At 52.1% G+C, this 18,503-nt stretch overlaps 1 protein-coding gene across 1 annotated transcript in view; it reads right to left on the bottom strand.

Annotated features, from left to right (window-relative positions):
* LOC142988123 (suppressor of tumorigenicity 7 protein-like) overlaps positions 1-18,139 on the bottom strand; it is a 21,472-nt gene extending 3,333 nt beyond the window's left edge. The window contains exons 1-2 of the mRNA XM_076137166.1: positions 17,988-18,139; positions 9,441-9,476 (exon numbers count right to left, since the gene is read on the bottom strand). Of these exons, the coding sequence (XP_075993281.1) occupies positions 9,441-9,462 (22 nt within the window). The 5' untranslated portion in view covers positions 9,463-9,476; positions 17,988-18,139. The remainder of the gene's footprint in view (positions 1-9,440; positions 9,477-17,987) is intronic.
* Between the last annotated feature and the right edge of the window lie 364 nt (positions 18,140-18,503).

The following is an 18,503-nucleotide window of genomic DNA, read 5'->3' as shown; positions in this document are numbered from 1 at the left end:
CCAAAGACCAGAGACTAGAGACTAGAGACCAGAGACCAGAGACCAGAGGAGAGAGACCAGAGACAAAAGACCAGGGACCAGAGACCAGGGACCAAAGACTAGAGACCAGGGACCAAAGACCAGAGACCAGAGACCAGGGACTATAAACCAGGGACCAAAGACTAGAGACCAGGGACCAGGGACCAAAGACCAGGGACCAAAGACCAGAGACCAGAGACCAGAGACCAGGGACCAGAGACCAAAGACCAGAGACCAGGGACTAGAGACTAGAGACCAGAGACCAGAGACCAGGGACCAGAGACCAAAGACCAGAGACTAGGGACCAGAGACCAGAGACCAGGGACCAGAGACCAAAGACCAAAGACCAGAGACTAGAGACTAGAGACCAGAGACCAGAGACCAGAGGAGAGAGACCAGAGACAAAAGACCAGGGACCAGAGACCAGGGACCAAAGACTAGAGACCAGGGACCAAAGACCAGAGACCAGGGACCAGGGACCAGGGACCAAAGACCAGAGACTAGGGACCAGAGACCAGAGACTAGAGACTAGAGACCAAAGACCAGAGACCAGACACACACAGAGACACACAGACACATACAGACAGACACAGACAGCAGAATGAGAGGATCTGGGGACGCTGGTAGGAAGAATTGTAGTTCATTTCAGAAGAGAGAGGTGACCCCTGCTTCATTTGCCACACACACAGACACACACACACACACACACACACACACACAGAGACACACAGAGACACACACAGACACACACACACACACAGACACACACACACACACACACACACACAAACACACACAGAGACACACACAGACACACACAGACACACACAGACACACACACACACACACACACACACACACACACACACACAGACACACACACACACACACACACACACACTGCAGCTGGAGCATTCAGCTCAGTGAAGAGGAGGCTCTCAGAGCAGAAAGCCTCTTTGAGCTCAGCCTGCAGTGAAGAGACACAACAGCTGCTGACCAGAGAGAGGAGGCGGAGCTACTGCCAGGCTGAAGGGACAAGAGAGAGAGAGAGAGAGAGAGAGAGACAGAGAGAGAGACAGAGAGAGAGACAGAGAGACAGAGAGAGACAGAGAGAGAGACAGAGACAGAGAGACAGAGAGAGACAGAGAGAGACAGGGAGGGAGGGAGAGAGAGAGAGAGAGAGAGAGAGAGAGAGAGAGAGAGAGAGAGAGAGAGAGAGAGAGAGAGAGAGGGAGAGGGAGAGGGAGAGCAGAGCTTAGATGAAAGAGGTGAAGGACAGAGAGTCCCTCTGCTGCAGTCATCATCAGATCCCCTCAGAGGAGGAGGAAGATGCTGTGGTCTTCATCGTCTCACACTTTAACTACAGTTTGTGAGGACATTTTGCAACAACTTGTGTCTTCTTCATGTTTGACTAAACGCTGCCAGCTGGGCTCAGATCAGAACCACAGCTGCTCCAGCATCAGGCTCTCATACAGGAGCTCAGTGCCTTGCTCAAAGGCAAGGGGCAGAGGACGAGGTTACACACTCTGCTTCACTCAACTCTGTCTCACATTATCACCTCAGTGAGGAGCTCAGGTGATCAGGCCCTCCTCCCTCTCCCTCTCCTCTCCTCTCCTCTCACTCTCCCTCTCCTCTCCTCTCCTCTCCTCTCACTCTCCCTCTCCTCTCCTCCTGACAGTCAGAGCAGAGGATGATCTGGTGACTGATGAACAGATTCCTACAGATAAATGCAGGAGGAAATGTCAGCGGCGACAGCAGGAGACGTGACCTTTACTGAGGGGGGGAGGGGAGGGGGCCTGAGCGGAATGATAACACACACACACACACACCATCAAACACATGGAGGGGCTTTTAGTTATGCCCCCACACACACACACACACACACACACACACACACACACACACACACACACACACACACACACACACACACACACACACACACACACACACACACACACACACACACACACACACCATCATGACATCATCATGACATCATCAGGACATCAGCTCAGTCTAAAGATTTTAACACTTTTTTATTGCCTCAGAGAGAAAAATCCCCTTTAAGACTTAAGAAAGGTTACAGCCTCCCTCTAAATGTGTCAAGCCTCACATTCTGAGGCTGTGACTCCAGACTCCATCAACCTTTAACCCTCAGTGAGGACTTTAGATGAAGGAGACGACTCCTGTCTGGATTGAAGGCGATGAGGCGGTGAATCAAGATAACAGGAGAACATAAAGCCTACATATGGAGATTTCTTGTTTTCACTCAGCGCACCAGTAAACACACAAGTAAACAAAGGAGAACAAACACAGAGCCTCAATGGAGCCCAGGGACAAGAGCTTCATCATCTTCATCATGTTCATCAGCCACGCACAACAAGCCACTACACACACACACACACACACACACACACACACACACACACACACACACACACACACACACACACACACACACACACACACACACACACACACACACACACACACACACACACACACACACACACAGCTCTGATCACATGGAATACTTCAATGCAAACAAACGTGCATCTCTGCTCTGATCCCTGAAACTGAGACCCAGGCTGAGACGCCCCCACGCCCCCACGTCCCCCCCCCCCCTCCTCCTCACGTCCCCCCAGGAGGGAGCGGCCCGTCCTTCAGCTGCTCATGTACTCCTGGAGGCCCCTGACCCGTTTGATTGGCTGATGGCACTGAGTGACAGAGTGATGATGCAACAGTGAGCCACTTCCTTCCTGCTCTGCCTGGAGTCAACCAGAGGGGGGGAGGGGTAGATACCGCTCTGGCCAATCAATATGTTGGGTTTTAATGAAGGGGGGCGGGGGTGGGGTGCTCCTGAGCCTCCTCCTGCAGAGGTAACCATGACAACCCCTAAATGACCCTACAGCAGAAAGCGAGAAGGAAACTGAACGCCACAGATCTGAACACAACGACCAGCAGCTGATCTGTGTGTACATAAAGACTCTGACTGTGTGTGTGTGTGTGTGTGTGTGTGTGTGTGTGTGTGTGTGTGTGTGTGTGTGTGTGTGTGTGTGTGTGAGTCTCAGAGGGACACAGAGGAGATGAAGACTCCTGAGCCCCAACGCTTCATAATAATACTTCATGATAATTCAGCTTTCATTTGTTGATGAAATGCTTGAGGTTAATAACAGACTGGAGCAGATTGTAATGGACCAGATGAGAATGATGTCACCGCCCTTCATCAGGGGGGAGGAAGAGCACACGGTACAGTCATCTGATGAGTTCAACCAAACTTCATGGGTTCAGAAGCTGGAGAGTGAGAAGTGTCAGGAAGAGAGAAGCCTGAAGAGACAAAACATCTAACATCTGACAGCCACTGAGCTCTGACCTCTGACCCCAGCACAGTCCCAGGTGGGGCAGTGAAGGCACCACCGTCACACACAGCTGCTGCGTTCATGCATTACAACCAGATGCGTTTTTTAAAAGCTCATATTCAACTTATTTCACTCAAATGAACATTTCACTTATTTAATAGGAAGTGAAACATTTTACTGGTTGTCAAGGTGACCCCCCTCGGTTACCTCCTGGAGCTCTATGGAGCTCTGTTGATTGGCTGATGGTTCTCTAGGTTACATGGCTGTCACCAGATTCAATTACTGAAAAATTAAATCAACCAAACGTGTGAATCAAATGGACGTCCCTGCAGCTTCCTTCACTCACAGCTGGATGATGTCATCATACTTCATGACCCAAACCAATCAGAAATGTAATAATGCTCAGATCAAACTCACAAAGCCTCTCTGCATCACTCCTCCTCCTCCTCCTCCTCTGGGGGTCAAAGGTCACAGACGCACACACAGCCAAACCCATTCTGTTCCACTTCCTGTCTATGTTGAGCAGCGATGGCCAAATCAATAACGCCACTTTAAATAACTCGCTGAAACTCAACACTTATATCCATGGCAACCGGATTGAGCGTAATGAAAGTGTACGCGTTCTGCTCCGACTGAGCCCAGACCAGAAGAATGACCTCACCTCCTGTTCCTGCCAGAGACTGTGATCATTAAGGCTCAGCTCCTCCGTGCTGTTACTGTTGGCATCAAGCTGCGCCGCGCTCACGTTATGGGCGGCGCCGGCGGCCAATGGGCTGAGAGACGCTCCGATTGACTAAATAGTTGTGCAACAAGCCTTCTACCCATATATGGACATGTGTGAGAGGGAACATGCCAGGGAAATGACTTTAGATGAAATTAGAAAATAAGCTTCCTGAGCTTTAGTGAACTCCTCGTCTGAACGCCGTCGAGCCTCAGGCAGCACGGCGGCGCCACGACATCAAAGCTCCACAGCCCTGAGCCCAGCTGAGCCATCAAGTCATCAAGACGAGACCGGCAGAAGAACCACCAGAACCAGCAGCAAACAGAGGCCCAGCGTTTCCTGTGATGACGCGCAGACATGCCAGAGCGCCGCCAGAGCGCCCGGCGTGTTTGCTGCTCCGCTGCTTCTACAATAATAAACACAAATCACACTGCAGTGAGTTTCTCCAACGTGCTACAACACACACACACACACAAGAGGAGCAGAGAGAGACAGAACTGAGACTTCAATCATCTCATGTCAGCTGTTTATATTGTTTTAATAATGGAATAATAATGGAAACAATGTTTAGAGCAACAACATCTTAATCAGACGTGTGTGTGTAGAGCATGGAGGCCTCACACACACACACACACACACACACACACACACACACACACACACACACACACACACACACACACACACACACACACACACACACACACACACACACACACACACACACACACACACACACACACACACACACACACACACACCTCCCTGACTCTAACATCTTTACACTCAGACGTTTCCACAGCTTGTATCTGACGGCCAGGGTTTGGGGTCAGAGGTCAGTATCCATGGGAACAAGAGGTATCTTCTCTTTCTCCTTTCATCCAGAATAAGCTTCTTTTTTTGGGCCTCGCTCACTTTCTAGCCACCGTATGAGCTCAGGAGATAAAAATAGCGTAAGTCAGCAGTTACCACAGAAACCCGATCGCTCTGCCATTTCACCATTCTTACAATGGGTTGCCACAGCAACAGAGAAAGCCGGTTGCCGTCAAGGTGCTGTTTGGCTGTCATCAAACGGCCATTTGAAGTGAGCACCTTCCTCCGCGCTCACGGCCTCCAAACAATCACTTAACAACCTGGGGTCGACTGAATGAAGGAGTCAGAGGCTCATGGGTTCAGGGATTCTGTGCTCTTGTCAGGAAACAGAATAGGCCAGAATAACATCCAGCAGGAGAACCTCAAGCAATCACACAACCAAAACATCTTCACTTTGACAAACGGCCGTCCTGATCCGGCCCTCATCTGGGCTCTGATCTGAACCGGGCTCACTTTCAGAACCTCGTTGTAAGAGAAACATCTCCCACGCTTTGTGCTCTTAAAGCTGATGACTGTAATGATGTAACCTTCATAATCCTGTTGATGTCACGCTCTCTAATCTCAAAGGATGTCACGCAATCCACTGTGGGTCCGTGCGTGTCCATGTGTGTCCGTGTGTGTCCATGTGTGTCCGTGTGTGTCCGTGTGTGTCCATGTGTGTCCGTGTGTGTCCGTGTGTGTCCGTGTGTGTCCGTGTGTGTCCGTGTGTGTCCGTGCGTGTCCGTGCGTGTCCGTGGACAGATGTGCACTGATGCAAGCAGGAACCTGTTTGAGGAGAAAGGATGTGGATCCTTCTCACGTGTTCTGCTAAAGGAACCAGCCTTACTACATAAACAATGACAAACAGCTGACTGGAGTTCATTCCAACATGTTCAGAAGCTTGTAGAGGAACAGACCAACACACACATGAACACTCAGAGGTTTGGGGTTCACCTAAGGGTTAATCACCATAAGCAGCTGCTGTGTCACAGATCCTGCCTCACCTGAGCTCAGTGATGTTTTGGCTTTAGTTTCCTTTTGAAAGAGACGGTCTGTATGTTTACATGCAGTGTCAAACCTTCAGGTCATACATGTGTGTCTGCACCTTCATGCACACTGAGTCTGCACCCATCAGTCCTCTCACTCAGGCAGGCAGACGGAGCTGGATTGTGTGCGTCTCACCTCACTCTGCCATGATGCAATGCGTCACCCCTCCTGTGAGAGTGTGTGTGTGTGTGTGCAGCTCAAACAGAGCTCTACAGGCTGCCATGGTTACTGAGGGAGGGTTCACTTCATGTCACAGGTTTCAATCCAATCTCTGACCTTTTCAGCTTTTTGTCCTCCACTTCCTCTCCTGCTCACTTTACATCTCTCCTCCTTGTGTACAGATGATAAAGTTTTAATGACTTTAAAAGAAACTAATCAATAAACGCTTTCAGACGGGGATCAGACCTTAGAAAGTGTAAACACATTAGCTCCTGTGACGAGACTGTGCTCCTCCCTCCTCTCTCCCTCTGCCTGCTCCTCTCTCCTCCCTCCTCCCTCCCTCTGCCTGCTCCTCTCTCCTCTCTCCCTCTGCCTGCTCCTCTCTCCTCTCTCCCTCTGCCTGCTCCTCTCTCCTCTCTCCCTCTGCCTGCTCCTCTCTCCTCCCTCCCTCTGCCTGCTCCTCTCTCCCTCTGCCTGCTCCTCTCTCCCTCTGCCTGCTCCTCTCTCCTCCCTCCCTCTGCCTGCTCCTCTCTCCTCCCTCCCTCTGCCTGCTCCTCTCTCCCTCTGCCTGCTCCTCTCTCCCTCTGCCTGCTCCTCTCTCCTCTCTCCCTCTGCCTGCTCCTCCCTCCTCTCTCCCTCTGCCTGCTCCTCTCTCCTCTCTCCCTCTGCCTGCTCCTCTCTCCTCCCTCCCTCTGCCTGCTCCTCTCTCCTCCCTCCCTCTGCCTGCTCCTCTCTCCCTCTGCCTGCTCTTCTCTCCTACCTCCCTCTGCCTGCTCCTCTCTCCTCTCTCCCTCTGCCTGCTCCTCTCTCCTCTCTCCCTCTGCCTGCTCCTCTCTCCTCTCTCCCTCTGCCTGCTCCTCTCTCCTCTCTCCCTCTGCCTGCTCCTCCCTCCTCTCTCCCTCTGCCTGCTCCTCCCTCCTCTCTCCCTCTGCCTGCTCCTCCCTCCTCTCTCCCTCTGCCTGCTCCTCCCTCCTCCCTCCCTCTCCCTGCTCCTCCCTCCTCTCTCCTCTCTCCCTCTCCCTGCTCCTCCCTCCTCTCTCCCTCTGCCTGCTCCTCTCTCCTCTCTCCCTCTGCCTGTGCATTAGGAGGAGAAGTCTAAAGGTGACCCAGGGATTTAAGGGAATGTTTCTGAAGAAGTGAGTCACAGGCCACAGAACGTTCTGGTCCAATGTGAGGCAGATCAGGAGTCTGAGTTGTTGCTCGTCCTGCTTTGACTCTATAGGAGACGACATCATAGGAGCACACACTGATTCACTTAAGGGTCAACTAATCTATGAATATCTCCAAAGATAATTAGGATAGAGGCCTCATTCGGGTGGGTTAAGGTTAGGGTTAACCTGAGGAGGACTCCAGGGGGGAGGAGTCAGAGAGGGTTAGCCCTAACCTGAGGAGGACTCCAGGGGGGAGGAGTCAGAGAGGGTTAGAGAGTCAAAGCTCCGCTGTAACTTCACCATCAAACTCCAACAAGCTGGAGCTGAAGTCAAAGTGAAGTCACAGACACAGATGTTAGTCCACATCCTGGACAGGCTGCGGACAGTCGCAGCCTTGGTGGAGGCGTTCCCTGGGTTTATAGTTCACTTCATAGTATACTCTAAATACCACAAGACTGATTTAGATCAATCAGGCAGATTGATGAAAGAGAGAGAGACAGAGAGTCAGAGAAGGAGAGAGTGAGAGAGAGTGAGAGAGAGAGAGAGAGAGAGATGATGATATGATTCACTTCTGACCCCAGCGCCCACATGAGCCACGTTCTTCTGCTGCTGGAGTGTTTGTTGACCTCGGGAGCTGAATCCTCAAAGCTGAGCCGTTTCCTAGCAAAGTTGTTCCAAAAGAACGGCAGAGAAAAGTGCTGCACTTCCTCCTGAGTGTTTCAACAAACACCACAGGTTTATGAGCTGCAGCTGCAGCAGGTACGGGAGGAACACGTCTGTCTGTCAAAGCTCTAGAGACATCAGGGCCAAAACCCTGATGGACACACACACACACACACACACACACACACACACACACACACACACACACACACACACACACACACACACACACACACACACACACACACACACACACACACACACACACACACACACACACACACACACACACACACACACAGGACATCAACACTGACCTCACACATGCAATGTAAAGACGAGAGTCAACCTGAGGGTCAGACTCTGCTCACAGTGACCTGGTGGAAGTTTGACCCTGAAATGACCTCAGATGTTGGCTTCAGCATCCAGAGCAGTAAAGCGAGCGATGAGGCTGCAGCTTCCTGTCTGAGGCCTCAGCCCGTCAGCTGAGCGTTTAGTAAACAAAGACCGGCGCTCCATCACTGATCTGACAACAACACACACCTCTGACTGCAGCCATGACACACACCTCACAGCTACACACCTCACAGCTACACACCTCAAAGCTACACACCTCACAGCTACACACCTCACAGCTACACACCTCACAGCTACACACCTCACAGCTACACACCTCACAGCTACACACCTCACAGCTACACACCTCACAGCTACACGCCTCTGAGCGGCCGGAGGAATGAGGCATCATGGGATAGATAACAGAGAGAGGAGGGGGGGTCGGCCCACCAGAGACTAAACTACAGTTCCTCTGAGGAAGATGAGGGGCGGCACAGGGACCACACACACACACACACACACACACATACACACACACACGTGCACACACACACGTGCACACACACACGTGCACACACACACACGTGCACACACACAGGCGTGCACACACACAGGCGTGCCAGCATTGTGCCACGTTGTCCAGGTTCAGTGTGAGCGCTGCTCTCAGTCCCTTCATCATCTGAGACACGCAACTCCTGCACAAGCATCCATCTTCTGACACGCTACACGCTATAGCTACACGCTACACGCACAGAGACTGAAAGGGTTTAGACCCGACACACCAGGACACATATACATACAGACACGCACATGCACGCACACACAGACACACACACACACACACACACACACACACAGTGTAAGGAGTGAGAGAAAGCAAAGAGGGAGGCGCTCTCCTCAGCTAGCTTGTTGTGTCGACCCTCTGAGCTAAAATGGAAGATCCCCCCCACCAAACCTGCCAGCATGGAGGTGAAACAGGAAGGAGACGAGAGGATGGAGGGAGGCAGGAGCAGAGGAGACATCCATCTTCCTCTCCCCTCCTCTCCCTCAGAACACAGTGTACATGAAGAGACACGTAAACAAGAGGAGGCAGCAGGAGGAGGAAGAGGAGGAGGAGGAGGAGGTACTTACATGAGGACTCTGTGCCGAACATGGCTGGGCCAGGAGCTGTGATGGAGAGAGAGGAGGAGGAGGGGAGAGGGCAGAGAGAGGGAGACACAGAGAGAGGGAGGGAGGGGGGGAGGGGGGAGGGAGGGAGGGAGGGAGGGGGGAGTTGATGAGCAGGCAGCTACACAGCGGGGGTCATCAAAGCAACACAATGCAGCCAGCCGGCCGTCGCTGCCTCAGACGGCCAGATGCCCGCTCAGCTACCGACCGCTGCTCAACGGCCCGCCTCCATGAAAACACACACAGGCCGTCCCAACACAAAAACCAGGGCCGTGCGGGGGAGCGAGGAGCGACGTGAACGGACAAAAACACCCAACGGAGCGGAGCGGCCAGTCTCCACAGCCAAAGAAGAGTAAATCCAGAGATGAAGATGTGGCAGCGGCAGTTAGCTAGCTAGCGCATCCCTCCTCTTTCTGCAGTTTATATCCTCCTCCTCCTCTTCCTCCTCCTCTCTGTCTCTCTCAACAGCAGGCTTCACTGATGGAGAGGACAGAAAGGGAGAGAGGGAGAGATCGAGAGAGAGAGAGAAAGAGAGAGAGAGACAGGCTTTCCTGGGAAGGGGAGAGAAGAGAGGAGGGAGTGAAATGAGCCCAGAGTGAAAAATCCAGAGAGGAGCCGCCGCTGCTGCTGCAGCCGCTGAAAGACAAAAGCTAGGCAAACAGAGTGACGTCACGAGAGAGGGAGAGGGAGGAGGAGGGAGAGTGAGAGGGAGAGAGAGAGAGGGGGGGAGGGAGAGGGAGAGAGAGTGAGAGAGAGGGGGAGGGAGAGGGAGAGGGAGAGAGAGTGAGAGGGGGGGAGGGAGAGGGAGAGAGAGTGAGAGAGAGGGGGGAGGGAGAGGGAGAGAGAGTGAGAGAGAGAGACAGAGGGGGGGAGGGAGAGGGAGAGAGTGTGAGAGAGAGGGGGGGAGGCAGAGGGAGAGGGAGTGAGAGAGAGGGGGGAGGGAGAGGGAGAGAGAGTGAGAGAGAGAGAGAGGGGGGGGAGGGAGAGGGAGAGAGAGTGAGAGTGAGAGACAGGGGGGAGGGAGAGGGAGAGAGAGTGAGAGAGAGGGGGGGAGGGAGAAGGAGTGCAAGAGAGGGGGGGAGGGAGAGGGAGAGAGAGGGGGGAGGGAGAGTGACAGAGAGAGTGACAGAGAGGGAGAAGAGAGAGAGAGAGAGAGAGAGAGGGGGGGGGAGGGAGTAAAAAGACTGAGTGAGTGACTCCTGCTGGAGGAGGGACAAGGAGAGGTAAGGAGAAAGGTGAAAGAGAGGGAGAGAGGGAGGGCTTGAGCCAAAGAGGAGGAGAGAAGGAGGACAGGAGCGAGAAGAGATGGAGTCATGAAGGGGAGGAGGAGACTGGGAGGAGCTTCTGTACTGGGGTACCAAGAAATAGGCCACAACACCACACACACACAATGCAAGTGTGTGTGTTTGTTAGGGGGTCAGTTAGACAAATTGAAACAAATGTGAAGCATAGCAGGTGTTCATCTAACACACACACACACACACACACACACACACACACACACACACACACACACACTTCCTGTAATGATCATATCAACAATCAAAGCATGAAATAAGGATTTTATTCAGATCGGGCGCTGACGTTCAGACTCTCAGTTTACAACCTGAACCTGTAGGACCTCACACACCCCTGAACCTGCAGGACCTCACACACCCCTGAACCTGCAGGACCTCACACACCCCTGAACCTGTAGGACCTCACACACCCCTGACCCTGTAGGACCTCACACACCCCTGAACCTGCAGGACCTCACACACCCCTGAACCTGTAGGACCTCACACACCCCTGACCCTGTAGGACCTCACACACCCCTGAACCTGCAGGACCTCACACACCCCTGAACCTGTAGGACCTCACACAGCCCAATTTGTCAGAGAGTTAGAGGTAAAGGATGACATCATTCTTTCCAATCATCTCACTGTGTTAGGTTGAGTCTGCAGCCTAATCGTTACTGGAATGATCGTCCATTAGCAATGGAAGGCATGGATGTGTTCATACGGTCTGAAGCGAAGAACGCCTGAGCCTGAGAGCTACAGGAAACAAACTTCACTCTCCAGAGGTCCCAAGGAAACCATCAAGGTCCCAAGGAAACCATCAAGGTCCCAAGGAAACCATCAAGGTCCTGAGGAAACCATCAAGGTCCCGAGGAAACCATCAAGGTCCCAAGGAAACCATCAAGGTCTTCAGGAAACCATCAAGGTCCCAAGGAAACCATCAAGGTCCTGAGGAAACCATCAAGGACCCAAGGAAACCATCAAGGTCTCAAGGAAACCATCAAGGTCCCAAGGAAACCATCAAGGTCTTCAGGAAACCATCAAGGTCCCAAGGAAACCATCAAGGTCCCAACATCTGGGGACATGAAGGAGAGAATGATCTGGTGAACTTCTGGTGAACTTCATAAAGACAGGATGATGACAGGGCAGCTCACCTCTGGCTTCCATGCAGAGAGATCAGAGTCCAGGAGCGAGGACTCAAACGTACCGTGACTCCTGAACGTCTGAAGACACAAATGCTGAATCTAGAACAGCAGAGTCCTTCAAGGCTCCATCTGAATGATTTAGGAAGTTCTTTCTGCATGCATGGAGGTAGTGGTCCGTGCGTGCGTGCGTGCGTGCGTGCGTGCGTGCGTGCGTGCGTGCGTGCGTGCGTGCGTGCGTGCGTGCGTGCGTGCGTGCGTGCGTGCGTGCGTGCGTGCGTGCGTGATAAGTCTGATAATTGATGCATTCTGTAAATCTTTAATGAAGACCTGAGTAGACACGGCAGCTTTAAATGGAGCAGAGTGCAGGAGCGTGTAGCTGCAGGAGCTGAGCCCACATTAAGGGCCAGGACGGGTCCAGCAGAGCCCGGTACCCCCCTCCATGTGAAGCTAGCTAGCATGTAGAGGATCTGGGCGGCTGAATGGAGGAGCGTGTTCCCGCTGAGGACTCTGTTCTTTTGTGTCTCATACAGCGTTGCCCCCCTTCCTCCTCCTCCTCCTCCTTCCTCTCCCTGGCTTTGTCCTTCAAGCAGAGGCAAGAAACCCCTTCCCTCCTCCTCCTCCACATCTTCCCAGCCGGTTTATCCTCCACCCAATCATCTGATCTGATCACATCCCCTCCTTGTTCATGCCTGAACTCATTGCAGCTCAGGTGAGCTTTAGTGCTGAGTGAAGGATCTCACCTGGCTGAGGACCTTCAGACCTGTTCACATGGATGTTCTCTGCAGTGATCTCTCTCTCCCTGTCTCTCTCTCTCTCTCTCTCTGGGGTCGTGTTAATTGCACGGCGGGGCTTTCTCCCCTCGCCTCCATTGAGAGGCGGGGCCTGGCCTGCCATTGGCTCCTTACACTCCCGTCTGTAATCACATTCTTTCTAATCTGCTCTACCCCCGATCAGCGACACAAACATCTGAATGGATGAGCTCAGAAGAGAGCGCTGTGTGTGTGTGTGTGCGATAATCACAAAGGCCGAGCACGGTTTGACACCACACATGTCTGAAAGTAGACGAGGAACTCAATATACTGTCTAAATACTGACACACACACACACACACACACACACACACACACACACACACACACACACACACACACACACACACACACACACACACACACACACACACACACACACACACACACACACACACACACACACACACACACACACACACACACACAATGAGTGATGAAGCTGTGAGGTCTTCTGCATAGTGACGATGGCGGCCAGGTGAGCGGGGGAAGCCGACTGAATCAGGCGGCGATGAAGCGACGGCGTCCTTCTCGCCGCCGCTCCTCTGTCAAACGGCGCTGGTGAAGCGTTTATCTGGGAACAATGCTCACCTCACCCCGCCCCCGCTTCATGGCAGAACAAGATCCAGACCAAAAAAGCATCTCCTCTTGGTTGCTAGGTAACTGAAAATGATGGTGAGAGGCGTGTGGACATCGTTCAGAGATGAGCGAGAAATGAGGAGACGGGTAGGGGAGGAGGGAGGTGTGTGTGTGTGTCGGGGGGTGGGGGGGGGGGGGGGGGGTGGGGGTGGAAATCCAAAGCTGGGACGCAACAGAGGACCTGGTGGGGGGGGGGGAGGAAAGAGAGAGAGAGAGAGAGAGAGAGAGAGAGAGCGGAGAGCGAGCGGAGAGAGAGAGAGAGAGAGAGAGATAGAGAGAGGACATGACTCCCCCAGCTTCATTTCCATCTCCAAATGTAGCTTCTGAATAGATCAAGCATTCATCTGTCGAGTTTCTTCATCATCTTCATCATACGAGTCCAATAAAGGTCAACCAGCTCCTCTCTCCTCTGAGACTGAACGACTCAAACAATGAATCCATGATGAAGACTGACCTCAGTAAAGATCTACACACTCTGTTCACCTCAAACAGATGAACATACATGTGCAGCATCCTCACACACACACACCTCCCTATCCTCACACACCTCCCTACACTAACACACACACACACCTCTGAGTATTTCACCACCTCAACACACAATCCTTGTCCTCATGTCTCTGGACTGATGAAGACGTATCTACAGTGTTCAGTGCCAGCAGGGAGGAATAATGAAGTCCTCCTCCTCCTCCTCCTCCTCCTCTTCCTCCTCCTCCTCTCCTCCTCCTCCCAGACAACAGCAGGGCCTGGCAGGCTTTGATAGCCACACAATGACTTCCCCCTCAGCCCTCAGGGGGCGGGGTCTCTCCCTCACACTGAGGTGGATCAGGCTTCCTTTGCCTCCCGTGGGTCCCAAGTCAAAGCGGAGGACCGGTGGGATTGCGACTCACTGCTGACACCAACAGGTCAGATTGGTTGAAGCATCCCTCCAGCTTCCTGCCAGCAACACGTCACTGAAACGTCAACGTAAATGAAACATGGAACCTAAACCCCAGATTAGAACGGGCCAATCCATTAATGCTGAAGTTTAAAAAGCTGCAGACGAGATCTCTGGATTCATTTGTGCATTTGCCCGCATTAGTGTGTGTGTGTGTGTGTGTGTGTGTGTGGGCACTGAGCACAACGTTCTCCGCTCTGCAGCTCCGTCAGTAAGTGCTTCAGAGTGAGAAACCCTCTCAAGTGAAGGCAGAGAGGGGAAAGGAAAGACTTGATAAGAGAGAAGAGATGAGTCAGGCTGTGGTTTCTCCTGATCTGGAACCATTGGACCCTCTTTCAAAGGGACCACATCAGTTAGGCCAACAGATCGGACAGCTTTAACAACACTCAAACCTTTTATCTTCACCTGGTCTGTGCTCATCTCTCTCTATTATAACTCAGCACATCTGAGACTCTGGTGCCCTCCAGGTCCACGGTCACGGGTCTGGGTCCATCTGGATTATGAGACTCTTTTTCTGACGTCACACAGATGTTTGTTGTGGATCTGAACTAAGGGCACTTCTCCATGTTCTCCTCTGCTGTGGTGCTCTGGCTGGGAGCCCTGTTCCCCCTGCAGGCCGGGCCGGGCCGGGCTGCGTATAAACTTGTGGGAATGCCAAACTCCTGGGCCGGGGAGAAAGAGGGGTAGAACTCCATACAGCTCCAGACCATCACGGCACCAGAGAAGACTTTACTACAGACCCACGTGAGACAGAGGGCAGATGTGATCCCAGTAGAGATGCATCTCTGTTAATGAGAGGTTAAGTTTAGGGTTCCCCTGAGTTGTTTTGTTTTGTTTTTTCAAGAAGTTTGCATGAATTTAAATGTGTGTGAGCATTCAGACCCGTAGCCAAACGTGGGCTGATTGTGGTGTCATTCATCAAACCGCCTCTGTATACAAAGCAGGGACGCACAATGAGTGTGTGAACACGACCACAGGCTCGGTCCTCGCCACCTGCCTGTGGCCTGCAGCTTTGTCTCATCAGCTAATCTACTTGGCACGTGGGCAGCTAACCATATTTGACTAGAAACACACATCTACATCAGAATCTGTGTGGCACCGAGGTCGGGGACAAAGCCAGTTGTAGTTTTCCAGAGGGAGCAGCAGCAGCAGCAGTTTAACTGAGTGTAAACAGAGCTGATACACCCAGGGGCCACTTTATCATCTCCACAATCAATACAGGCAGGCCCCCCAGTCACCAACGCCCAACCTACAGACATCCCATACTGATGAACCAGCCTCTGTAAAGCCCCTTTGTAAAGACCAATCAATGGTTCCTCCTAAGAAACAGGTGGAGTACTTTGTGAACCGTACGTATCTGTTCTGACTTAGAGACAAACTTGTTTGTAACCCAGGACTGCCTGTTCTATTACACACAGCACCCTTGCCTACGTTTAGCGAGCTGGCACTTTGTTGGAGTAGAAACACCTTTCAACACAACACAGTCTTTGTAGCAGAGCGCCTGATATTACATAAACTTAGGGTCACAGTTAGGAGGGCAGGCTGTGGATGGTTTGGGTCGCGTCCCCTTATGGCCTCTTCAGGGGGGGCCTGGCCTGTCAAAGGTAGGGCAAACATTTCTGACTGAGGTCGTGTTACCAAAGCTGAGCACAGGTTCTAAATAAAGGTTCCTGGCCGGTTTGATCTGGCTTTGTGGCGAACGCAACCTCAATCTGTGAGTGTGTGTCAGCCATGGTGGAGGGTTGCTGCTCATTCTTCAAAGTTTTCTCTGCAACTTGTGTATTAAGATGTTGTCTGTTCAGAATGACACAGAGCTACGATGGTGAACTCTTCTAGCTCAACCTTTAGCTCCTCTGACTGCTCTCCTAAACCTTTGCTCGCCTCCAGAGCTAGAGCGACCTTGACCTCTGTGTGGAGGCTTCAGCCCCCCCCCCCATCAAGATGTTGTTGAATGAATGAATGAATGATCTCTTTTCTTTGGTGAATATGAGGCGAGGACCAAACGCCCAGGAGAACCAAAGTGATCATCAGGGCCTTCAAGTCAGAGCCGGCAAGCATTTCCCACATCATAAAGGCAAATCATGAGCCTCCTCCTCAGGCTCAGCTCTGCTCCCATGGTCACAGAGGGACCCCAGCACTCATTTTATGCTCCGACCTTTTGAGCTTCACAGCTCCACCCCAAAATTACAAAGCCCATTTAAGTAGCAGGTAACGATCAGCCTCAGTCGGGTTGTCAGTATTTATGGATGCAGCCTGGTTTCTAAAAGCTCAGCTATGTTCCAACCCCCAACTTTCAAAGTAAGGCCTGAATGTGCTCACAGGTTCTGGCTCTGGCTGATAAGGTTTCACCAAACTGACCGTCTGAGGAAGCGTCTAGTAGAGAACAGGCCCAAGACCTAACTCTGCCTCTCACCTAAGAGCTGAGCACAGAGCCCTCCTCTGTGACTCGTGAGAGGGGAGAGAGAGGCGAGGGGCGAAGACAGAAATAAAACTCTATAAGCAGCAGTGACTTCTCTTTGATGCTCAGTCGGCTCTGAACACGGCAGACGTCATCATCAGAAGCCTCAGTTGTGGATTCTGACACCTTCTAATCCTCTCTCATACCAAACTCTCTGACATAGGAAGGTCATGAAGTAAATAACTGAAACATAAACTTACATTCAGTCCCTTTGAAGCAGCAGCTAAGTTACTTCTCTTAACGTTAAGCCGTCACAACATCGTCTGTCTGCGTGAAGTGCAGAGAAAGCTTTTGCAACTTTCAGTTCAGTATTTAATTAATGTGAAGCACCCAAATGACATTTAGGGTTGGAGTGAATAAGTGCTTGTTCCTCCCTGAGGGGCTTCACTCTCTGCTGTGTTGTTATTAAAGCTGCGGCTCTTCCCACCTCAGGGGGACGCAGCAAGATCAGGCAGGTTCTCTGAGGGACGCCAACAGGCTGAGATGAGATCATGGCTTTGACTCAACGTCCAAGAAGTCTGAGGACCAGGAATGAATTCAAGATTCAAAAGTTTAATTGATCATCCTACAAGTTTACAAGTTCAGTTCACACACACACACCGAACACACACACACACCGAACACACACACACACACACACACACACACACACCTTTCTTAGTGAGGTGAGTCTGGGTCACTGCTGCCACATTAAACCTGACACACAAACTTCTAACACCCATGCTTGTGCCTGTTCACTTCCAACACAAACACACACTCTCACAATTTGACTCCTCGGCCAGTGTGTGTGTGTTTCCTGCCCTCTCCAGTTCCAGCCAGCTGGCTTTCTCAAAGAGCACATTCTTCCATCTGCTGCTCAGCACAGTCACAGGAGCCTCCTCATCACACACACACACGGACGGACGGACACACACACCGGGGCACAGAACAGCCCTCCTCTCCCGGGTCGGCTCCGGTACTGTGGACCGTACTGACAGCCGCGGTGCTGCTGCTGTTAGTCGCCATGAAGCGGACCGCAGTGAGCTCTGCTCCGGGCTGAGGCGTGGCGGCGGCGGGACGCGCCTGCTGCTGCCGTGAGCTTTAAACGCCGCCCTGGCTCGACTTCCATTTAGGACTCAGCCTGACTGAAGCTTAGCCGCGGAGCTAACGTGCTAACGCGGGCTGGCTAACGCTGCAAAACGTGAAAAGTTGTGTTAAAAGTGTCGTGAGCGGCGGGGGGGCGTGAGGACCGTGTGGGGGCGCTTACCTCAGTTCAGACGAGCGGCGGAGCGACTTAGATCCGGATTCCAGCTGAGCATTGCGCCCCACAGGCGGTCCAACATGTGTCTCGCGTCCCGCACTGTGGACGTGTCTGCACGCCAGGCTAACGGTGGCTAACAGTTACCAGTTAGCCACCGGCTCGCTAACCTGCACACTTACCTCCAGCGGCCTCTGGGGGCGCTGTCGGGGATTTACCTGATCAAAGCGTTTAAATGAGACACCGGAGCTTTAAGGTGACACACTGGAGTACAGACACACACACGCTCTTAAATCACGTAAATCACGGTGTAAGTTAATGTAAGTCACATTTTGCCGATATCATACTTTTATACCCAGAGTCTGAGTGAAAACAGCTTCATCAGAGGTTCTCAAACTGTGGTACTTGGTCCACTATGAGTTAAAACCCCACGGCGAATAATGAAAATCATGAATGGGTAATTAATTTATGTATATATTGGATTTATTATGAATATCTGATCCTAATCTGTCTCATGTTGTGTGT

The sequence above is a fragment of the Genypterus blacodes genome, unplaced genomic scaffold (assembly GCF_046128005.1).
Source record: "Genypterus blacodes isolate CSIRO-AG114 ecotype Tasmania unplaced genomic scaffold, CSIRO-AGI_Gbla_v1 ptg000296l_1, whole genome shotgun sequence".
Taxonomy (NCBI): Eukaryota; Metazoa; Chordata; class Actinopteri; order Ophidiiformes; family Ophidiidae; genus Genypterus; species Genypterus blacodes.
Note: the sequence above shows the minus strand (reverse complement) of the source record. Positions and strands in the feature narration are given on the sequence as shown.